Below are 23,779 nucleotides of genomic sequence, written 5' to 3' on the forward strand. Positions count from 1 at the left end.
ATACGACCCCTTCAGAATCAACGACTCCACCGTGTGTCTGGCGTTACCCTGGATTGATTTATCTTCATTGTGCTATACTATTCTTTCCCTATGTTATCCTTTACTGTACATACACCACCATACTATCCTACTCGGATCGCTCTCGTAGTTTTGCTTGCTTGCTTGCTTTGCTACCGCTATGGACTCTCGCTTTCGTGTGCATATTTTGTTTGGATTACTTACTACTCGGAATTGGAATATACAAAGGCCGGGTTGGGGACGCATATATTTTTTGAAGATGCTTGTCCCCGCCTGAATGTGCCAAGTTTTGCTTTGAATATTTGGGTTCGAGTGTACCTGAGTGCGAGTGTGCATCCAAGGATACGAGCTCGAAATTCGAGGCGGGTTCACGTTCAGACTCGGGTTCAACGAAGTCCGAATCTCGTTTGAGTCCATGGATAAACTCGTGTACTGCGACGGAGCTCGACTCCTGTGGGCCACATCGTGTGTCTATGCATTCACTGGAAATACATCCATGTACACATCCATCCAAACCATTCGAAGGTTCGCAAGGTCAGTTATGCGCAAGTAAACTGATAATGCCCACATTCGAAGACATCATCTAGACCCAGGTCATCTCAGAAGACGTCGACGTCGTCACGGTAAGGGTAAGCTCGTGGATAGGTTCGTTTGTAGCACTGCGACGGAGCTCGACGTCATCCGTCATCCACTCCATGAGTCTACGCATCCATGCACGCATCCACAGTATCCACGCATCCAAATCATACGCACCCATCTAAAAACATACGCAGAGCAAACGAAAACGAGACGAAACAAATCCTACCGAGTTCAGCGACAAAGTACAGCGCTCCAGGTCGCGTCACCCGACCCGACTCTTCGCGCCCGTGCCCCCATGCCATGCCGGTGCCTCTCCAGACTCCCCCATTTGATCATTTGACGACCGACGTCGACTACCGTAACGCGCGGTACACTCGAACTTTAAACGAATTTCCATATGCATATGATATGGATATTATAGTTCAAGCTCAGACGAGAACACTCGAACTCTAAGCTCTAGCCCGAGTACTGTCTAGTTTTCTCGAAGGAATGCCGTCCGTACCGACCGACGATCGACCGACGAAGAAGCCCGGGATAGACTGGGTACTGGGAGCGGTGCCGAGTTGTAGGAAGAGTCGGTACACTGGACTGAGTTGGCGGGATGGACTTACTCCCAGTACGTCAATTAATGCAGAAACTCGACCCCCATCGGCACATTTGATGTGCGATAATGAAGACAGGAATCAAAATCCGGAATAGGAATCAGACGGGCAAATCCAGCCAAGAGACGAGAGGAGACGAGTTCGACGTCGTAAGATCAATCGCGTATGGCAAGGCTTAGACTCGGCGGACTTGGGGCGCGGAAATGTACGAAAAAATGGGGTCTGAGGGCGGGGAAGAGCGCGCACGGACATACACCAGCGCGACCTAGGTCTCAAGCAAAAGCGAATTCGCGAAAAAAATGGGGTGAGATGAAATAAGATGAGTTGTACAGAACCTTGCAGAACCTAGAACGCCATATGCTCTCTGAACCGTCTTTGCCTATCACTTCATTAATTCATATACCCTCGGGCAACAGCTTACCGGCCGGCGATGATATGAGCAATATGCGATATACAATATCGAACGAAGCCAGGGGTCGAAGCAATGACGGGCATCAAGCTGGAGAATGGAAGTGAGACTGGATGATGGATTAACGAATGTGTGGCGTCGAGGGAGTGGTGTCGCCACAATCGAGAGAATCAGGTACAGCGCGACCGGCATACGGTGCTTTAGAACGTGCTTGGTGGGACGTTGTCAGCTCGACGGTAGGGAAGACTATCCAGCGCGCTGCCGTCATGAAGTGCGTAATGACTGTAGTGATTCTCTCCGTCGGCCTCGGGGAGTGGTGACAGGTGCGCCTGTCAGGGAAGGTTCTGACGTTACGGGATAAGCTCCAAAACATGCTCAGATATCACGACAGAGGGACCTTCGCATATTACTCTCATAGATGATTCACTCCTGAGCGGAAGCAAGGGGGCAGTCGGCTCACGCCGCCCTACGATATAGGCCACGACATGTCAGAGCATGGCAGTATCCGTCAGCGCCACATCACCGAAGCACCAACCTCGACAACATGAACACCACGATTGTCACGATGAGTGTTAAATCCACATATGCACGCAAATAGCTCACATCTTTCGTTGCATCTGACTTGTCGGGATGGGATGCGGACATAGCGAGCCCGCCCGTCGCTGAACTCAAAAGCTTCTCCCTCGAGTCTCTTGTGTCCCAAGATGGGAGTCACTCCCAGTAAGTTTTTCATGAGAAGAAACTTTTGGGTTCTGCACGTATGTAATGGGCGGCCATCCGTCTCCCGTCGTCGCCATGATATAGCACTGGGTTGGCTTGATACCGCTGGCAAGGAATGAAGATCGAGCTTCGAGACGATGGGGATTGTAGATATAGGCAACAAATGAACGAGGGAGAAGAAGCATGGGTTGTATAGACCATTGTAGATCGCAGGTCGTTAACGACGAAGACGCAGTTACGGGAAGTGTCCATGGTATAGCGATACGGACTGATAACACATCGAGCGGAGAGCCCAAGCACAGGACCATCACCCAGAGAAATATGGGGCGAAGCTAGGCGGAGGACAAAATCACACGGCCTCTCCAGGTCTCACAGCTGCACACGATGTACCGAGAACGCAGCGTGGCGGACGTCGGTCCTCCCAGCACGGCAGGTCCGGCCGGCATAGCTCCACTTGCGCACAGTCGATACGAAAAAAAACTCAAGGAAGAGAGAAAGAGCGGAAACAGATATTAAGAGAACATACCGTGAGTAACACCAGCGCCACACGTGCTCTGAAGAGAAGTCGTCTCGAAAAGCGCCCAAGCGCTTACTCCCTCAACGTTCTCCTTTCTCCTCCCCGTTATCCAACCCTATCGTCGAGTGGGAAAGCGACGCATGGCGAGCGCCACAAGACCCCAGACTAGAGAAAATAGCACTGGGAAATAGACGCACTCGATCGTCCAATATAGGTCTTCTGATGTTGAAGACCTTGGATAGAGTTCGTTGGTATGACGGAGGGTTGAGATGACCGGCGGGCGGGGTGCGGCGGAGGATGGAGGAGCGTCGGGACGTCCATGGACTCTGGTCGGGTGACGTGAAGAGGCCTGGGATATGTTGACGAAGGGCTGGTCTCGTTGACGATGAAAATTTAGTGGGAGTCTTCACATGAGGAAGGGGCAGTCATTGTGCCTTGGACGTTTCAGCGTTGTAAACCCAGCACGTTCAGTGAGATCTCACTGCATAAGCAATGACGTTTAGAGACTCGGTGCGGACGAAGGCGAGAGACGATCAACGTATTCGCACGATGAACGAGAAATTCCAACGCTGTGGCGAGAGGTGGCACTGGCATGACGGTGGGGCAAAAACAGAAAAAGAAAGCCTTACTCAAAAATGACCAAGGACGAGATCTTACCAAGACTACATTCACGACCACAAGTTTGCAGGCCCCGGTGGTACAGATGTGCTAACATGGCACACAAGAGTCCCGGTGTTGACGAGAATAGTGTAGAGTCCGAGGTCCTCTTACTTGGACATGGGCATCATGTCACCTGCAAGCTGCGACATCGAGGACCTTGATGGTCGAGAGGTATACAACAGCGTCGATGGGCATAGAACACGGCCCCGAGATTAGCGCTGAGAAACACGCTTCATGGCGTCGAGAGAGCCCCGGGCGCTGAGCAAATCACTGGTCGCAACCATGGAACATTCGCGCCTTCTGTCCACTTCGGTAACTTGGGTGGCTCGTTTTGGGCGCAGTGGTGGGATACGAGGAGCCTCGTGATATCAACGAGACGCTCGCCAAAGGTGGAAGAGAAGAAAATGATCCGTGAGATGGAGTACGTACCTTGACGATCTGTTCCCCATGCTCCTCGAAGAAGAACTTGGACCTGAAAGGGTATCACGATCCGAGTTCTGAGGCGTTGACGATGACGATGGAGACGAGGAGCGCGTGCAACCTTGAGTCCAACTGAGAGTAGCGCTGGAGTCCTGGGCCAGGGCAGACAAGCCGAGACGCGCTGAGTAAGCACTGTTAGCTCATCCGTTTGAAGATCAGAGGATAGGAAACAAGAGCAGACAAGAACTGGCTTGCCAGCAGGCGAGGGCAGAGGGGAGGAGATAGAGGGAGGTGGGGGGAAAGCGACATCGATAAGACTCACCAGGGTCTTATGTACCCTTCCATCCGCGCAGCGCACACGAGTCAGACCAGCGAATGCCATGCGCACGGACCTTTGGTTCGCCCAGAGAGGAAAACAACACAAAGCATGGGCTCAGATGGGGGTCGGAAGTCGGATTAATTCGGGTTGCCGGATCGGCAGAGCTCATGCGACCACGCAACCGCGAGCCGCTCGAAAATTTATTTCGGGTGGGTGGCTGACGTGACAGCGTGGCTTCCGGCGGGATGACGATCGTCGTGATCGTCGTAGATCGGGCATTCGTAACCTCGTGTTCCAACGCCGCCGCCTCCTTGTCGGGCAAGATGTCGGGATCCAATTTGGTTTCCGGACTTCCGAGATCTTCACTCGCTTTCATTGAGGCTATTTTGCTTCCGAGCGGATCTATTCGCGATCCTGTCAACTCCTGTGATTGTGCTTCGGAGGTGAAGTATTGCTCGATCACGAGGCCTTTGTTCGGAGTTGACAAGGACGAGTCTCAAGATGGTAATAGCGGGCTTTTATGGCACCAGAGGGTGGTTGCCAGTGGGGCCTTCGTGGGCTCGGGCCTGCCCATGGGGGCTGCATAGAGTCGAGTCATTAGTTAAATGATAGATCGTATCGTCGAAAGAACGTTGTCTGAGTAGGGACACACCGATCTCCCAGAGTGAGGCCTAGTGAGGGTTGATGAATGCTATGGATCCCAGTAGCATCTCGAGTATGAGTGTGTCCAAAAGTATCGAGCAATCCGAGCGTAAGATACAAGAACACGCCAAAACGTCAAGTGAGAAGCTTGTCACTAGCATAGACTGTATACCGATCAAGCGTCCCATGGCCAAGATCCATCCAGGTTCAACGCACGAGAGAGTATTGATGCTTATATTAGCTTGTAGTTTGTCAAGGTCAACTTACCTCGAGTTTGGGCAGGAATATTGCAAAGATCTGAGTGTGATCGCGAACCATAGAGCAAGAATACGGCAATGAGCCTGGTCGTGAGAGCCTCAACAGTAATCATCATCGAGTGTTACATTCAGAGCATCATTTAGACAGAATTTAGAATCGCTGAGATGAACAGATCGTAGCAGTGGTCGTCGTCGAGGACGAGGACACGACACAGATTGACACAGCCAGAGGCGCCACACAAATGTGGCGCATAAATTACGTAATACAATTATCCATTCCCAGCCGAATTACATTCCCATTTTCTCTGCGCCCAAGCACCGTCGTTTCTCATTTCACTTGTACTCGAACTGAGAAGGCTTTTTACCCAATGTCTCACTCTCTTCAGCTAGCTTTCCGTCTCTCGAACGTTGGTTCTTTAAATTCCGGCGCCTGATCCACCACCGGGTCCTCTGAACACCAGTCACCTTCGAGTTCCGTCGCGGCTTGGACGGTCCAACGCAGACAAGATAGCCGCGCTTGCAACTACTATGATTTACTACTCGTAGTATATGGACGCTCAGACTGAAAAAACAGGGTTGTACTACGATGGAAGTACTCTACTCGCTTAAGCTTTGGTGCGCCCTTCTCCTATCTATTCCTTCGTCCCCGTTTTACTAACTTCTCTTCCTTCTCTTTCAATTTCCTCAAGCTTAACGAATATCTTTCTCTCGTCCCCGCCTCCATCGAAACACGTCTCGACATCAAGATCCCTCCCAATTAACTCTGGAGACATTCCCTCTGTCTAGTCCCTCGCCCCCTAGGCACAGACGCGTCACTTCTTCCATACACGCACATTCCACGCGTCCATCCTCTCGAGAAACATAACCACGCTTATGCACTTCGTTACTGCAGCAGTTTTGGCCATTGGTGGTCACGAAGGCAGGACGAAATCGAGCAGTGTGACGGCGCGAGCTGGCGTTGCTGTGTAGAGAGTGCGCGGATGAGTGAGATTGTTCGTGTCATCGAGGTGGGTAAGCATCATCTTCTTCGTCATCGAGGGCTATTGTTGCCATTGGGATGAACGACAAGGAAGAGCTCGATGTTGATGCATGGTTTGCGTTTATGCGTTCAGACGAACCTATCAGCGACGAGCTGTCAAGATTGGGGTGTCAATACGTCGAGACGGCGTTGGCGGGTCACAATGGAGCGGATGTGTTCGATGAGGAGGACGACAGTATTGCTACGGGGAAGCAAGGTGTGAAGAACATTGTTTACTGTCGTGGATCCGAACTACTTACCGAGTGCGCTCTTATATAGATCTTCAATTCGATGTGGCCCATGCTTGTAAGGAAAGGCGGGAAGTATATCCCAGGTTTCTCGTTCAGCAGCGCCATCCTGGTTCAGAACCATGGTCAAACATCGGCATCCGGAACCTAGGCGTTCTTCGTATACTGCTTCACAACAGCGAAAGGATGCTTGAGCTCTACTCGCGTCGGAGAAGGGCCATCTACCGACGCGCAGTCAACGCTTACCGTCAGACTGTCTCTTCCGTGCTTTGTGCATGTGGATGCCTATTCTCGTGTATTTTTTTTTGTGAATGATTCGAGCAGCGGGCGAACAACCCTTCGATGACGTCTCAACACCAGCTCCCGATGTATAAGGGAGCCTCATTGTCTGTTGCTGCTCGTCCTTCATTCTTGTAGAAGTGCTCTGCGTTCATGACATCAGTCTTGGCTCTGCAACGACACGGAACATCATTCACTCGCGCTGTACCAGTCACGCATTGGCCATCGCCACTGCGGAATCTGCTGAAACACTCGTTCTGTGCTCTCAAGGTTCTTGTGGCTCTCTCCAGAACGATCACCGTTGGTGAGGATTGTACGGACAATTACCTCGAACTCTGACCCCTTGCATGTATCTCTCTCAGCGACATGTCTCGCCTCTGGCCTCGTCGAATGCCTTTGAAGTCATCAGAGCCCTCCCACCTTCCCCTCTCGGGCACGAATAAAAACACGTATCCTCCTCCACCCGCGCTCTCCTCACGATATCACTCATGCTTGCTAAAGAAGAGTTCGCGGCCACTACGGTCGGGGTATAGGCTTTATTCGCGAGTGCTGGAAGTGACGGCTCGAGGCCACGAACGTGGCCGAGTAATGTGACGGCGTGCGCGAATGCGGTGTCGGGAGCCGTCGTTGAATGTCGATAACGTGCCGACGAGGAGGGCTCGGCGGGAAGGAGATTGAAGAGTTCATCTTCATCTTACTCTTCCTCGTCTTCAACACTCAACAAATCCTCGTGATGGGGAGCTCGGCTCCTGGTGGATGTCTGGTATACCCTCCAGTGAGAACGTACTATAACTGTACGCGGTGTCGCAGATCGTCAATTATCGGGAGAACGGTACTATAATCTTAGATCCCTACTATGCAGCGATCTTAGTGTCTCTGAACCTTCAATCCTCCCGGAGTGCCAGGTGCTTTTTTGCTGCTTGTCTATGTTTTGTCTTTTTGGGTGCGGATATTACGTATCGTGTTCTAGTCACTGCGTACACCTCGCTCGTGGCACTCCATACAACCGATGTCAGTAACGAATTCCAGGTCTCGTAGACTTCTGACTGACAACTAATACTTTTTCAGACCCCTCGTCCCCTTCAATGCCCCGCGCAGTCGCAATATAATAATCTGGTTCAGATGCGATGCTTGGGGGCCATCGCCCCCTCTGTGGCAGCCATTTTACTTGAGGTGCTTCGACTTGGCTTGACTTGCATAGACATGGGCTATCCAGTCAGTCAGAGGCTGTAAATACGCTGGAATATTACCAGGATAGCTCGCCGACGTTCCTCAATAGTCTAAATGACTAGTCGATTCATCATCACTCCTTTCGCTACGTAACGTCGTGTCGAACTGGGCTCATTCCATATTCCACACACACCCGCTCGAGGATGGCGCACCAAGCCTTGATAGCCTGTCCGGGATCACCAGATCCTCACTGGCGTTTCTTAGAATGTCACGGTGACTGAGGCTAACTTGGTGCTGGGTTGATTATTTCGGAACGGAATCCTGCGCTACATCGTAGCTAGGTCTATCAATGATTTGTTCGTGAGCGTGCTGATGACGCTGCTAGGTAAACATTTTATACGGGAATGTGCAGACGGCCATGGCGTGGACCCGAATGGCTTGAATTCGCCCATACGTCGACGACGGCTCAGCAGCGCTCAGATTGGGCTTCACCTGAACTCTGTTGTGTAACTTATACGGTGCAGTACAATGATATTTTCTATGACGATCATGAGACGCCATGCTGAAGTTGCTGTTGCGTCTCGTAACTATCTGATTTTCTAGGCCCGCTGAGTCTGAGCTTGAAGCACAGTCGTGTCCGTAATCATACTCGTACTCGCCCTCACACTCAACTCAGACTCGAACACATTAGAAAACAATAGGCATGTATAAGTAGGCGAGATCACAGCTCTTGGACAATATATACATTAGATATCACAGCAGGTTTAGACGACGAGTACATAAGCAAAGCAGTAGGATGTTGGTAGCAGGACGATAGCAAGTATACGGATAAGCTAGCTAAAGGATAACATATACGAGAGTGATCTGAGGTAACAGTTGTGGTCGTAGAGTAACGGTGTCGACTGTCGGTGGTAGAAGGTGGAAGGTGAAGTAAAGAAGACCATGACGGCGGATGTAGACTGGGGTCGTAACCCGAGAAATTGCGTATCCAGAATCCGAAATGTCTCGGGTGAAGGTGAGGATGAAGATGTTGACTGCGGTGGGTGGTGATAGGGATACGTCGGGTTGTCCAGGAACAGCGGCGCCGGAGTGGAATCAATAAAATTGAAGGGATGTTGCCAGGATGAAGAAGTGGACACAACAACCGTGGTTTCAGATCGAATCGTTAGAGAGAAGGCAGAATAAACAGACTGAACGAGGAAAGTGGAGCATAACAGAAAGGAGACGATGATATAATACAACCGCGCACGGTATCTTGAACTTCTTTATTTTCTTATGCTTCCTCTTCTTCTTCTTTCTCCTCCTCCTCCTCGACTGTCACTCTACCCCGTATAAGCATCAATCTGAAAAAAACCAAACGACGTATCCTGCTCTGGGATGGAGGTATAGACGGAGCCCTCCAGCTGTATCTCCCCTTGAAGCATCGTCTCGAACCCTGCCGATGAAGACGATGAAGACCCATACATCGGGCCGTCATAGTACAACCCGTCGCCGCTGGCGTCATTCGATTCCGTCGAGATGGTGGGGCCGAGGAAGCTGGTCTGCATATGCATCCCAGACGATGAAGACGACGCCATCATAAGGTTCGTAGGCAGGCACTGAGGCGGGGAGCAGACACGGATGTCGATAGCGTCTACGTCGCGCGTTTGGTTGTTGTCGCTATTCACGTACGCTGTCCCATCTTTGTCGGTCAACACACCCAAGGCCGCGGGACTCTTGATCAGTGCCCACTGGCTGGGCTCGTCGTCGAGATCCTGACGAACAAACCCTCCCTCGGGCAGCGCGACGTGGTCGGCACCACCAACCAGAGGCGAGTCGCAAGGCCTAGGAACGGAGATGGAGGCGGGATCGGTGTCGGAAGCAGGGGCGGGGGATGCAGACGAGGCGGGGGAGGTCCAATTCGACGCAGAGGAATAGGAATCAAATCCGGGCGAAGGCCTAGACGATACAGAAGATGAAGTGTACCCTTCGTAGGAGTCCACTGGGCCGTAACCGATTTGGCTCGAGAGCGTAGGAACAACATGCGAATATTGCGAGCCCGTCATTTCGAGCCCGGCTCCGTTCAAGTTCAGCGGTCTGTAGGGCACAGGCGCGTGTTGCATGGGTACGGACTGCGACTCTGACGTGGGATAAACGACTGGCACAGGCCTTGCAGTTCCTGCCGGTGACGAGGAGACAGTCGTCGCAGGAGCCGAAACATCAGTCTGTGGCTGTGGCGTGCTCAAAGCGCAAGGCGCAGGTGAGATCGGCCCACTTGATGCGGAGGACTGCAAGGATGAATCGTCACCCGTGAGGAAGGGCGTAGTGTCGATGGAGAGGGGGGAAGGACGGCTCGGGGCGTTTGGTCTTTGGTGGGCGTTGGTATCGGTGGGAGGGAGGGCGGAGGTGCGGGAGGAGGCGGTGGATGAGAGAGTGGGAGCAGGAGACAAGACGCGAGCAGTGTTCTGTTGAGGAAGGGAACTGCGTCAGCACACGATAGCAGCTATTGGAACGGAAGAGCAAGGGAAGAGAAGAAGGAAAAGGACGGACATCAACACGAGTGGCAGCCTGGGTGACGGGAGGATCGGCGTCGTCCGTCTCACCATCTACGTCGCCCTCTGCACTGCTTGGGATGCTTGAGCTGGGTAACGGATGGGCGGGCGAGATGGGAGGGGGAGCGGCTGTGGATTTTGCCTTGGGTGTCTTGCGCGCACGAGACGTCTTGTCAGACTGTGAGCGAGCACGAGTCTTGGGGGTCACGGTGGGTTTAGGATGAGATGAGAATGTCTTTCCGTCAAATGGAATTATTTCGAGAAGTGGCCCATCGAGAGAGTTCTTCGGAATATCGGGCGGGGGCATGGAGGACGAAGCGGCTTCGACAGCCGCTGGGGTTGAAACTGCCTCCCACACGCACTGGAAAGTCGAAGGCTCAGGATTCTCCTCCTCCCAATCTGCTACAATCTTCGAGAGTGCATTCCCGTCAACGTCATTGTAGAGAGCTCTGGCGATGACCTCCAGCCTCGTGTGCCACCATTTCTCGTGGTCTCCGTGTCGCAGCGTGTCGTCGGGGGTGGATGCCGTATCCGAGTCGTGATAATGTCCCTCGGACTCCGCCTGACGATGGCGCCACATTTTTCCGGCGAGTACAACACGGATGCTCTGGTCCTGTCCAATCAGGGCCCGGAGGGTGTCATTCTTCTTGAGTTTCGCGAGGGTGGGGTGCATATACTGGAAGTATACGTTCAAAGGTTTCTTGGTCGGCGGTGGACCTTGTTCAACGTGCGTAGGGGACTCAAAAGACGAAGTATAAGGTGACGAAGGAGTTGTTAAAGAGCCGTGGAACCCCTCGGTGCTCGGAGGGCCTGGTGGAACGAACTGTGGGTAGGAGGGACTAGATAAAGAGGCGGGGTCGGGCTGGGATTTAGATAAACGGGGAGCTGCCGGCGATGAAAACGTCAGCGATTGAGGAAAGGGAGAGTGTCATCCGACTCACCTGAGGTTTTATTTATTTTGGCCCTCTTGGAAGGCTGGGGGTCGGAGCTTGCGGATTGTTTCCGTTTTGCCATTGGGAGAAGAGAGGGAAAAGGAGTAGAGGAGTAATGTGAGTGGATAGTGCGGTGTGGGGAAGTTGTGGATATGGGGAAGCCTGGAGGAATCCATAGCGGACACAAACTCACCTTTATGTGCGGAAGCAACCTCAAGCTCGCCAACAACCTGGCTCAACCCCGACACAATTTCATATTTCCACGCGTGGGCGCTAATTATTCGTCTCAGACGACAGTTACGGCATCTCGGGAGCCTCCGAATGGTGTGGACTCGTCCCGTCAAAATTACACCGCACTCCGCTGACCTGTGTGCCCACCGGGGCCACAACAGAGGGGGTATTTTTCTTTCATTTTTCTATGATTCGCTGTTTTGAGGTCCGTGGGCCAATATACTCTCGTGCACCGCTGTAATAATATGTCGGTCCCATATCGCCGTATGCACTTCTTCCTTTTTTTTTTACCTCTCAAAACAAATTGATTCACAAATATCATGATTCATAGCATTATTAGACGTGCTATTCTATTGCGTCTCACCTGCACCCAGAGATGCCGCGGGCAGTGAATTATGTAGAAAATATCCGCGCATCCACTTTTGACAACGATGTATGTCGCAGGACCTGCCTCGCCCCGGCCGTCACTATGATACCGCGCAATACTGATGCTCAAAATTTCGAGCTATAGGCAGCGCGGTGAGCATGGGAACTTATGGCATAGGATGGATCGTCGACAAGTCTCTCCATTCCTCGCGAGTTTGAGGTCTGAAAGACTTGTTTAATGAATTTGTCCTTGCGTACAATCGTACGCGCGTCATACCATCGATATCGACAAACGAATGGTAGACATTGAGTTACGACTGCGCACTAGTACTGATGCAATAGCGGGTCCCAGAAGTCTGGCTGGAAACAATATACGAAAAATTCCTCGCTTATGGACAAGAGTGAGGCTCCAAAGTCGTCGTAACGATGGATATGATACAGTTTTCATCGGGTCTATTCAGACCTGATAGGTTAGTCTATAATACCGTTAACACTCGTCCCTCCATATGCCTGCAAGCGCCTGCGCACAAGTATCGTTAACGTCGTGTGAGCGAGCGCGCATATTGATTTTGGAATTATGAGGGACCAGAGCATAGGACTCGGTGAGAATATGGCAGTTTCCCGAAATTTTTCATCGACAGATTTTGTCGACGATCATCCGAATATGGCTAGTAGAACAATTTGTACCTTGAACCTTGAATATTTCATCTCAATCATCCGTGTGTTGTAGCCGCGTAAGAACGGCTCATGCGCTACATCCCATATCCGCACTGCTGTCGCGTCTTCTTTTTCTACGAATCCCTACGTTTTCGTATGTTTCTTCAGAACTTCGACAGGTCTGTGCTCCACTGTCCATGCGTGCGCGATCCAACAGGCATTCCAGAATTTCATCCTCATGATATGATCAGGTACAGCACGACATGTTTCGGGGTCCACACCGTGACCGCGCGCCAGACCGAAGGATCGATACTCGCCGACCGTCCGAGTCCCACCCCAATTCGTCCGCACCTGCGAGGCTTGATGAATTACCCCCTGCTCTTTCACATTTCCATACGCGGCCTTGCTCTCCCTCCGCGTAATCCCTCTGCATCACCCTCAGAGTATGAGCCACTCAGTTCCGTCCGTGAAGCAGAGAGTTTACTCTTCCCCCTCTTCTTTTTCCTGTAGGGTCACATTGGGGGACGTGCAAACGTTGTCGTCGTCGTCGTCGTCGTCGTCCCCGGCAGTGTCGAGAAGCTCTTCTTGATTATTTTACTTTGAGCGACGCTATTGCGCACAGCGCGGACGTTGGAAGAGACCCCTCACGCCTGAATGAATTCCTTGTGAGTTACGGAGGCTACACACGCGCCGTCGCTATCTTATTTTGAGCCACGCTGTTGCACACAGCGCGGACGTTGGCAGAGACCCCTCACGCATAAATGTGCTCCTTCTGAGTTGCATTCGGGGCTAGACATGCGCCGTCGCCATTGCCTTGCCACCATCGCCACTTGCACCGCCTGAACATCGTCGCCACCAGCGCCGAGTCGCGCTCTTCTCGACGCGACTTGCTTTGCAATCGCGCACAGCGCAGACATTGACATCGCTTCCTTACTCCCGTATGCATCCTCCGCCGCTTACTGTCATATCGACTCTCCCATTAAACATCGGTGCCTATCCTTAGCCAGAGCGAAGCCATTGAGTCTCTTAAGTCTCTGTCTAAATAATATTACTCTACAGCTAGACTTCCCCGTCGTCGTCCAACTTGAAGCTAAAGTCCCGGACGTTGTCTTTATCTTCACTTCCGAACCCTGAACAAATTACAGTCTCCTTCGCCACGCATGGGATGTGCCTCCCGTTCGCGAGGCTGGACTCAAGCGGTATATGGGAGCAAAGCTGGGGCCGAGTAGTCCCAAGGCACCCTTAGCGAAATCGGCTGCGTTACGGCCGATGTGGTAGGTCGGGTCCGAGTATGCGTCGCATGAATAATTTTTTCTTTGTCTTTTTCGGGATTTTTCCTGTGCTATGCTACGCAGGAGAAGAAATGTGATTTTTTGTGCATATTCTAGGACGGTATGCTTTACGAAAGCTCAATATGCGACACTGAATCTGAGCAGACTCTTGAGCCTCGAAGCTTGCATGTTATGTGCTGAGAAAATACCTGCGAAAGAAAACATAAACATAAACAGAAATGCCTCGGACGTTGAGCTCGGCACTCAACGTTCCATGACACGCAAACACACTACGCACCCCAACGCAGACGCAAAATAGTCGTGGTTTCTTTGAATTGGGCGCAAGTGGAACATGGAGAGAGCGAATATCCCGAACAAGGTCTCGAAACCTGGCATCGACGAAGCATCAAAATCTAGACATGGCATAGCGTTCAGTCATCTCAGTCGATCGAAAATGTATCCATCTCTGGTATCTACGCTTTGCGAGCCGCAAGTGTTACAGCTTAAGACAAGAGTGTTGCACTCGGAGATCATGAAAAGTATGATTTACACACCGTATGCGGAAATCCACCTCACAATCGCTGCCATCGATCACCGGTTCAAATCGCAGACCAACGTCTCTGTCTTGTCTCGCCTCGTAAATGGAGGGAAAAGAATGATTAGGACATGCCTGACCAACCCGCACGTCTCTGTGGACTGCCAGCGCCAGCTATCACCAAGACGATTCCCACTGTTCAACGTCCAACCTTTACGCAGTGCTCTCCCAAAGCTCTTAGAGTCTCCAACAAGGCGCTTGCACACCCTGATTCAGCACTCGACAGTGTCAATCGTTCGGATGTCATGCATGGGAAAGGCTGGGAAGGGCTAGCGTGGTCAGACTCGACACGAGGGCTGGACATACTATGCAGTGGCTCCGAGATCGACGAGACGCAGTGTTGGCGACGTACCGAGCTTTGGACCCCGGGGAGTCCAAAAGTGCGAGGAGCTCAGACGCCACGAGTCAAGGTGACGAGCTCCCTGAACAACCTGCTGGGCCTCGAAAGCCCCGAGTCGTCCAACACCCGGCTAGAGGCCCTGAAACGACTGATCAGCTCCGATCTCGTAAAATCCTCGAAGACAGCCCAGCAAGAGGCATGGAACCACCAGCTCGGGATCTTTTGGGCGCTTTAGAGGGTTGCTTCCGAGTGGAGGGGGTCCAGGGTCGTGGTGGTAGGGACAGATGAAAATTTGAGGGATGATCAATGCACGACACGAATCGTGGCACGTGACTAGGAGGCAACACCCGAGAATGGGGCAAGCGACTCGAAATACGAGACAAAAGCGTAGAAAATCAACCTCTTGTTCACTTTCTCCAAAATGTTGGGGAACGTGAGAGGAGGACCGTAAGCAAAATTCGGGGTAAAAATCAGGTCCCGCGGTCGTAAACAAGGGGATACGGAGGACAAGGAACGAGACCGACTTTGGCTGTCGGCGAAACGCGGTCCACCAAGATCTTCCTTATTTGGGGTCTCTGTCTGCACTTCCAGTTGGCTGGTCTGATCTGCATGATCGTCATCCACCATGCGACGACAAGCGCCCGTCGGTCTCCGTCGGTGCCATATTAGACCTTCAGGAAATCGGGGCGGGAAAGGGCGGGAATTTAGACGTGGTTACCGGACTTCCGAGATCGTCAATCGCCTTGTATGTCTCCGAGTAGATCTATTGTGACGTCCCTGTGCCTCGCCTGGGGAAGATCTTCATTGTGTTTGCGGGCTGGGGAAATTGGCTTTAAGGGTGTTGTCTTTAAGGGTGTTGTTCGATCGCGAAGCCTTTGTGTGACAAGATGTGAAGTCGGTCCAGCCGCCGGCCGTAAAGGATGGCTCGTGGAGGGTGGCGGCACCTGTGATGGTGGGATGAATACGCGTGGATTCAAGTCAGTGAGAATTCAACCAGCAGATAATTGAAAGTCCAAAGACGCACCAAATGTAGAGCGAACCAACAAGCCACCACTGCAGCGCCGCGTTGCAGGAAGTTTCGCCAGCGTTGCCCCATGATGTGTAGCGATTCCTCGCGCTCTCCTACAGCAAAACAACGCAGCAATAGATCAATCCAAGGAGCATCACAAGTAAGAGGATAATACGGTGAAAAGCTATCCAAGCGAGGTCCAAAGAAATGCCCATACCGAGAGGTTCAGAGCATGCGACTCGGATGGTGAAGATCCAGGTAGATCCTACAAACAAGTATGGATAGTCCTTGCAGCAGTGTCAACACTGCCGTATCGCATGGACAATAGCGTTCCAATTGACAGTTTACAAGTAGCCAGCTTACGTCCGCGATTGAAAGTGAGACGAACAGCAGAGAAAGCAAGTAGGAAGTCACGATCAGAGCGCTATGTTGGACAAGAGTTTCGCGTGTGCAACCAGGCAAGTAGTTTCGAGTAAGTGATGTATGCAAAAAGTGATAAGGGTACCATGCTGGTCGCGGTACTTCGTCGAGATCATTGTCGTCGCTGACCTTGACACGCAGGCGCGCCACCCGACTGCAGTGGCGTGGGAGCGTTTTCACGTGGTCGTTTTCCGTGAGCCTCAACACAATATTTTCGCATTTCTCGCTGAACGCTTTACAGCTTCCCTCCTAGCAGCATATCTTTATTCCTTCCAAAATCTGGATCTCTGGGATACTAGCGTCTGATACTGAAGCTGCCAAAAAAAACCTGTCTGCGTTCTTGATCTGAACTTTACTGCCAATGGCCCAACGCAGACACGACGGCCGGGCTTTGAACGAGTCTCGTCCACTGTCCATAGTCTACGAAGGCTTGGACAGAGTCGACGGGTCTGCTCGTTTTGGATTTGGTGCGTTTCGCACCCTTCACCCATTCCCTCGTCTATCCATCCCCTCACTCTAACAACCCAAATACTGACACCTTCCTCTTTTCCACATCTACAACTATCCACCAACCCATCCATACAGGCCCCACAAAAGCCCTCGCTTCCGTCTCCGGACCCATCGAAGTCCGCCTCGCCTCCGAGCACCCCTCAAAATCAACCTTCGAAGTCCACCTCCGTCCGCTCTCCTCCCTCCCCTCTGTCGAATCCAAATCCCTCGCCTCGTCCATTCGCGCGCTCCTTTCTCCTTCGCTCATCCTGACGCGCAACCCGAGGACGTTGATTCAGTTGGTCGTGCAGGCTGTTTCGCCCCTGGGTGATAGTGCGAGCGGGAGTGGGAGTGGGAGAGGGGGAGGGAGAGGAAGGGGGAGGATGGGGTCGAGTGGGGTGGCGGCGTGTGTGAATGCGGGGACGGCGGCGTTGGTGAGTGCGGGGAGTGTGCCGATGAGGGGTGTAGTGTGTGCGATTGCAGTGGGGAGGCTGAAGGCGAGTGGGTTGCTTGTTGTGGATCCGAGTGAGGACGAAGAACTGGACGCGACTGGCTGTTTTGCCTTCATGTTCGCAGACTCGGCCGGTGGCGAGAAGACATCGGGATCGGAGTCAATACCGGGATGTGAATGTGTGTGGACGGATTGGAAGAGTCTTGATGCAGGAGGAGGAGGGTTTGAGGAGGAGGAGTTGGTGAGAGCGACGGAGATGGCGAGGAGGGGCGCGGAGATGGTGTGGCGCGAGATGAAGGACAGTGTGCGGTTGATGGGTTTGGGGAGGAGGGCACCATTGGTTGCGAAGACGAATACGGGTGTTATTGCTGGAGGTACAGGTACAAAGAAGAACGCGTTGGTGAAGGAAGAAGAGGAAGAGGTTGATGATGACAAGATGGAGATTTAGTGAGCTGCCGTCGATGAAGGTAAGTTATGTCCCCTCTGTGCTTTGACCGTGTGGATAATGTCTTCGTGAGGATACCGTTGGCTGTCTTGCTCACCAAGCATTGCGCTTATGTAGGTCCATATGTCTGGGATCCAACGCATGTTGATGGCTTGAGTGCCGAGCCAATGCTCACACACCGTCATCGTTCACTCCACCAATACTCTCAACCTTCGGAGTCACAGCGGCGCGTCGCCATCCAGCCCATGGCTCATCGTGTGGTCGTTGCATGGCTTGACATACGATCTACGCACAGCCCAATGCCTTGTCTGCATCGACCGAAATTGGCTCTTCGACTCGTTGCCTTCCGTTCTCCAACTTGTCCCCACCGTACTTCGGGGTTTGGCCGTCGTGTTTTCTTGGAAATGTACTGGGTTCCAGGACGAGCTTCTAGCATCCTCTTATACGTGCGATGGCTTCCCTCAACGATGTGTGACAGCTTTCAGTACTTGCAAGAGGCTCAGTCGCCATATCCCTTTCGCATCCACATGAGCAGCTTTCATAGCATCAGCACCATACCTTGCTCGGCTATGATAGCATTCCATCTACCTATCCACCCATCCACCTATCCACCTAATGCAAAACTTTCCGTCGGTGCGATCTCCCATCTAACGCCCGTCGCCTCCATTCGCCACACACCACACCTATATCGTCACAGTGCTCATATGGTTGACTATCCACGGGATTCGTCGCCAGGCTTCATGTCCACGGACTTAACCCATTGAACTCATTCCTGTTACGAGACCATACTACCACTGAAACCTCAAACGGCCAAGCTTCCACTTTCCACGCATTGGGAGGTGCTGCGATGGCATGCGCGGTGGTCAGTCTGGCACATGTACAGCAGCCTCTGCAGAAAGTTTGGTTGGAATACTCGGTGTAATGTATATCGGTCAAGGGAAAGGGTTAACCTGAAGAAAGAATCTGTCAGAACGCAAGTTCGAGAAAATCTCCACAGGTTACGGATCCAAGTACGCCGGCATTTCCCGGAAAGCTCCTCGTCAACGTCTCCTGAGTTCGCATCGTACTATACTCTTCTCATCCAGGACGTGGCCAGTTCTTCTCTGATTTTCAAAGGTCATATCAGAGTAGTGCTAAGGTCTATTATCTTTTTGCGGTCATTCGTTATACAAGTAGTGCGAATGTGTAACCTCGGATGTTCATAACCTCTAGGCGAAAATACTTTCTGAGCTCTTCGATACGACTGCTGCACTCTTCCGCCTCTTCTTATGCTCAACAAGCGATAAAACCCCGTCCTAATGCCCATTCTACACCTAGCCTGCCTACTGCAGAGAGCAGACCAAGCGATGCCGTGGTGCGAAGCACTTCTGAGGTAGGAACGACAGCGGGACGAGAAAACCCAAACTATGGTGCGCCCTATCCAGCTTTTCACCACATAAGCTAATCACTAACGCATATATCTACGTTGCAGTAAAACGCAGCGAACTCGGCGTACAAATGCTCTCCCGGCGACTACACGCCCAAATCTTCAAAAACGTCTCCTTCCCCTCTCCCGAAGCGCCCTTCGTCCGCATCGCCCAAGACCACCTCGAATCGCACGGCCTCGATCGCACCCAAGGCTCCGTCCTCCCCGACACCTCCTTCACCCTCCCTCCCCTAACCGGCCCCGACCTCTCCTCGCACTTCCACCGCATCGGCTCCGCATGCTCCCACCCATACCTCTCCCTCGCGCGTTCCCTTGCCTCGTCCACCCTCCCCCCCTGTCCCCGACCAGAACATTTCGAGATCAGATCGGGGTGGACGAAGTATTATTATGAGGAGGATGGGTCGAGTTATAGCGAGGCTGTGCCGTGGCCTGTGCATGAAGGAGTCCCGGAAGAGGCTCTGGTGTTCGATGTGGAGACGTTGCCGGAGTATGGACCGTATGCTGTCATGGCGTGCGCGGCGAGCAAGAACGGGTGGTATGCGTGGATTTCACCGTGGTTGATGGGCGAGACGGAGGAGAAGGAGCAGTTGATTCCTCTGGGCGATAGGGAGGTGCCGCGGGTCGTGGTGGGGCATAATGTGTCGTATGATCGGGCGAGGGTGAAGGAGGAGTATCATGTCGAGGGGTCGAAGAATCGGTTTTTGGATACGATGGCGTTGCACGTTGCTGTGAAGGGGATATCGTCGCATCAGAGGCCGGCGTGGATGCAGTATCGCAAGTCGAAGTTGAAGGAGAGGGAGAGGAAGGAAGAGGCGTTCGAGGCTGTCGTGCAGCTTTTGAATGATATTGATAGGATGTTGGAGGAGGAGAAGGACGAGGCGAAGGTGGAGGAGTTGCGCAGCGAGCAGACGGCGATGCGGGAGAGTCTGTCGCAGATGCTGGCGGGGCAGAGTGAGGATGCGGACGCGTCGGAGGAGCAGGAGGAGGAGATATCGTCGAAGAGGTGGGAGGATATCACTTCGGCGAATTCGTTGGCGGATGTTGCGAAACTTCATTGCGGGATCGAGGTCGATAAGGAAATCCGAAACGATTTCATGACGCATACACCGGAAGAGATCATGGCGAACGTCCAGGACTACCTCACTTACTGTGCTAGTGACGTGAACGTCACGCACTCCGTCTACGCCAAGGTCCTACCCGACTTTCTCGACGCTTGTCCCAATCCGGTCTCGTTTGCGGGTATCTTGACTATGGGCTCTAGCTTCTTGACGGTAAATCAGGAGTGGGAGCGGTATATCGAGAATGCGGAACGGACATATCGGGAGTTGGATACGAAGGTGAAGGAGAGGTTGTTGGAGCTCGCGGTGGAGGCCAAGGATATGATGGAGGGAGAGCAGTGGAGGGACGACGTTTGGCTGTCTCAGCTGGATTGGACTCCGAAGATCGCTGGCCCTTCGAGAGGAGTATATCCTGTATGCTTTTTTCTTGACCTCGATATCCACATTCAGACTAATTGTCATCTCGTAGCCGGAACAGCCAACGTCGGATTCGCCACCGTCCGAACTCGAGGTTCATACTCCGATTATCAAGAATTTTACATTTTACTGACTAACCCCACACAGGTCCTACCTCCACAGCTAGTCGCACCGTCTGTGGATAAAATCCCGACATGGTACCACCAAATCCTCCACGAAGGCCCCCTTTTCCCCACATTCATAAACCGCAACCTCCCCTTTCTCCTCAAACTTTCCTTCGACGGTCATCCAGTCCAATACACCACCACAGACGGGTGGCACTACGTCGTCAATGGAGAGGTATCGCGATTCGGCAAGGCGGGGAAGTCGAGGGGGCTCCTTACAAAGACGAACTTCAGTCATTTCGAGTCTGGACGGTTGGTTTCGGATGATGATGAGCTTACGGCCTTGGCTCGGGATGTTGCTGATGGGCAGAAGTCTTTGGAGACTGAGCAACGGTTGATACGACTCGCCAACGACGTTTATGAGCAGACTCAGGTGGACGAGACTCTGTGTGAGTCGGATCCCTGGCTCAAACAACTCGACTGGTCTTCGAAAATCGTCAAACCTACCTCCAACGATCCTGCCACCACCATCACCACAGAAGACGACATCCCTACACCTCCAAAACGAAAGAAAGCAGCGAAACCACCGAAGCCGCCTCAGGTATATTGGCCGAAGTGGTACTGGGAGCTGACGAAGCCGAAGAAAGGATGTGCGCCTGGGACGATCGATATTACCACTCGGAGCCGTGTTACGCCTATTCTTTTGAAGCTTTCGTGGAAGGATTGTCCGCTCTTTCATTCGCGTGAACACGGTTGGACATATCGTATCTCTCCTTCCCCTTCCTCTACCCCCTCCGACGACAGCGGCTCCATATCCCCACCACCTCCCAAATCGCGCCAAACCCCTCTCTCCTTCCACGATCCCTCCGACGAAACCCTAATGCAGATGTCTCTCCAAGGCGGCTTCACGTTCCACAAGGTCCCGCACAAGGACGGGGAGAGCGCGAACGTGGGGAGTCCGCTGGGCAAGACGTTCATCAAGTTTTCGCAGGACGGGACGTTGAAGTCGCCGGGCGATCTGGCGAACAGCGCGTTGGATATGAATGCGCAGTGTAGTTATTGGATCAGTGCGAGGGATAGGGTGTTGAAGCAGATGGTGGTGTGGGAGAGGGAGGGCGGGATGGGGATGAAGGTCGCTGACTCGGGTGTCGAAGGTGAACAGGAGAAGGAGAAGTGGGGTATCATCATCCCGCAGGTTATCACGATGGGCACCGTCACCCGCCGCGCTATCGAGAAGACCTGGCTGACGGCGAGCAACTCGAAGAAGAACCGCGTAGGGTCCGAACTCAAAGCGATGGTCCGTGCTCCAGACGGATACGCCATCGTCGGCGCCGACGTCGATTCCGAAGAACTGTGGATCTCCAGCGTCATGGGCGACGCGCAGTTCGGGCTGCATGGCGCGACGGCGATCGGGTGGATGACGCTCGAGGGCACGAAGGCTGCGGGCACGGATCTGCATTCGAAGACGGCGAGTATATTGGGGATTTCGAGGGACCAGGCGAAGGTGTTTAATTATTCGAGGATTTATGGGGCGGGGATGAGGCATGCGGTGTTGTTGCTCTTGCAGGCCAATTCGGGCATGCTCCCCGAGGAGGCCCAGAAACTAGCCGAGAACCTCTACGCGTCGACGAAAGGCAAGAATACGCACCGGCAGGACATCTTCGGGAGGAAGTTCTGGTTCGGAGGCACCGAGAGTTTCGTGTTCAATAAGCTCGAGGAGATCGCGCTTTCTGATCGGCCTCAAACTCCTGCGCTTGGCTGTGGCGTTACTTATGCTCTTTCCAAGGAATACCTCCCCGCAGAATTCGGCTCCGATTACATGCCCTCGCGGATCAATTGGGTCGTTCAGTCCTCAGGCGTGGACTACCTCCACCTCCTCATCGTCTCCATGGACCACCTCATCCAGAAATATGACATCCAGGCGAGATACCTCATTTCCGTGCACGACGAGCTACGGTACCTCGTGAAGAAGGAAGACAAGTATAGGCTGGCGTTGGCGTTGCAGGTGGCGAATCTGTGGACGAGGAGCATGTTCGCGTATAGGTTGGGGATGGATGATCTGCCACAGGGCGTGGCGTTCTTTTCGGCTGTGGATGTCGACTTCGTGTTGAGGAAGGAGACGGATATGACGTGTGTGACGCCCTCGCAGCCGGTCCCTATCCCGCCCGGCGAGTCGCTCAATGTCGAACAGGTGTTGGCCAAGACGAAGGGTGGATCTCTTTGGGCGGATGGGAGGCCTATGGAAGCAGAGGGTACTGGGATGGGATTGGGGAGTATGAGCGAGGCAGAAGCGAAGGAGTGGGAAAAGTGGGGAGAAGGGTATGTCGAGCAGGATTGTTTGCAGCATAGGGCTCATAGCGCGGAGTTTTTGAGGGCACAGGCGACGCAGGAGTTTGAAGAGATCAAGCATTTGGCGCAGCTGGTATCTGGAGAGAAGTACGTGGGTGGGATCGGCGGTGGGAAGAGGTCGGGGAAGAAGGGTAAGGGTGGTGGGAAGAAGGAGAAGGCGAAGGTGAAGCCAGTGGGGAATGGAGAAGGGATCGACGAGGCTGAGGAGTATTACAGGGAGTTGTCGATGCTCGCTGGATCGCAAGCGCATCATTTGCATGGGACGAGGAGTGCTGGTGGGAGGCCGCAGTCGCAGGCCGTGAGGGCGACGGTGTAAGTTATTATTGTGTTTATAGAGGTGTAATAAGTATTGTACTGTATGATTATCCGTCCTGGTTATTAGTTTTGTCGTTGGTCCTTTCGTACTTTCTTTCGGTTGCAGTTGCTAGCATATTCCATACTACTTACACCGTATCCCTTCACTCTTACTATCTGCATCGCGATTCCGTGGCCAATATGACCTTATTGTGGTGTCTGGAGCCCCGTCAGGTGCCACATATATGGTCCTACGAAACGCCACAGAACGTCTGCTTCGAGCAGGTTGACTAGCCCAACTCAACGAGAACAGAAAACAAGTCAGATCTATTCCTTGAAATATGAGCGAAATTTTGTGAAACCGACGTAGCCGAGAGCAGAGAGAGAATTTGTCTGGATGGGGAAAGCACAAACCAGCAGAAAATGACAAGCGGGGCGTCCAGAGCGAAAATACATGGCAGTAATACAGGTAGAGAATTTCTGGCTGTTGAAACAGACCAGTTACAGGGGGAGAAATAAAAATAATCAGCGGAAGG

At 52.7% G+C, this 23,779-nt stretch overlaps 5 protein-coding genes across 5 annotated transcripts; 4 read left to right on the forward strand and 1 right to left on the reverse strand.

The window, feature by feature from the left end:
- Positions 1 to 6,200: 6,200 nt before the first annotated feature.
- On the forward strand, positions 6,201 to 6,560 carry STEHIDRAFT_154868 (uncharacterized protein; the record flags this gene model as incomplete). Its single annotated transcript, XM_007302010.1, has 2 exons — positions 6,201 to 6,380; positions 6,441 to 6,560. 2 exons carry the CDS (start codon positions 6,201 to 6,203, stop codon positions 6,558 to 6,560), a joined length of 300 nt encoding a protein of 99 aa, XP_007302072.1.
- A 2,571-nt stretch (positions 6,561 to 9,131) lies between these two features.
- On the reverse strand, positions 9,132 to 11,403 carry STEHIDRAFT_109436 (uncharacterized protein; the record flags this gene model as incomplete). Its single annotated transcript, XM_007302011.1, has 4 exons — positions 9,132 to 9,180; positions 9,221 to 10,302; positions 10,388 to 11,274; positions 11,331 to 11,403. 4 exons carry the CDS (start codon positions 11,401 to 11,403, stop codon positions 9,132 to 9,134), a joined length of 2,091 nt encoding a protein of 696 aa, XP_007302073.1.
- A 3,109-nt stretch (positions 11,404 to 14,512) lies between these two features.
- Positions 14,513 to 15,016, forward strand: STEHIDRAFT_109437 (uncharacterized protein; the record flags this gene model as incomplete). Its single annotated transcript, XM_007302012.1, has 1 exon — positions 14,513 to 15,016. The coding sequence occupies one exon, from the start codon at positions 14,513 to 14,515 to the stop codon at positions 15,014 to 15,016; it is 504 nt and encodes a 167-aa protein (XP_007302074.1).
- Positions 15,017 to 16,475: 1,459 nt separating this feature from the next.
- Positions 16,476 to 18,046, forward strand: STEHIDRAFT_76109 (uncharacterized protein). Its single transcript, XM_007301557.1, has 3 exons — positions 16,476 to 16,677; positions 16,796 to 17,617; positions 17,713 to 18,046. The coding sequence occupies exons 1-2, from the start codon at positions 16,572 to 16,574 to the stop codon at positions 17,596 to 17,598; spliced, it is 909 nt and encodes a 302-aa protein (XP_007301619.1). The 5' UTR covers positions 16,476 to 16,571; the 3' UTR covers positions 17,599 to 17,617; positions 17,713 to 18,046.
- A 1,046-nt stretch (positions 18,047 to 19,092) lies between these two features.
- On the forward strand, positions 19,093 to 23,265 carry STEHIDRAFT_154872 (uncharacterized protein; the record flags this gene model as incomplete). Its single annotated transcript, XM_007302013.1, has 3 exons — positions 19,093 to 20,493; positions 20,549 to 20,590; positions 20,644 to 23,265. 3 exons carry the CDS (start codon positions 19,093 to 19,095, stop codon positions 23,263 to 23,265), a joined length of 4,065 nt encoding a protein of 1,354 aa, XP_007302075.1.
- Positions 23,266 to 23,779: the final 514 nt, after the last annotated feature.

This window comes from Stereum hirsutum, assembly GCF_000264905.1.
Source record: "Stereum hirsutum FP-91666 SS1 unplaced genomic scaffold STEHIscaffold_4, whole genome shotgun sequence".
In the NCBI taxonomy this organism is placed as follows: domain Eukaryota; kingdom Fungi; phylum Basidiomycota; class Agaricomycetes; order Russulales; family Stereaceae; genus Stereum; species Stereum hirsutum.

Excerpts from the sequence above, each read along its gene's own strand:
- STEHIDRAFT_76109 (XM_007301557.1), top strand. The coding sequence starts at position 16,572 with ATGGCCCAACGCAGACACGACGGCCGGGCTTTGAACGAGTCTCGTCCA. Across the intron at positions 16,678-16,795 it reads GTCTGCTCGTTTTGGATTTG|GCCCCACAAAAGCCCTCGCT; the intron begins GTGCGTTTCGCA and ends CCATCCATACAG.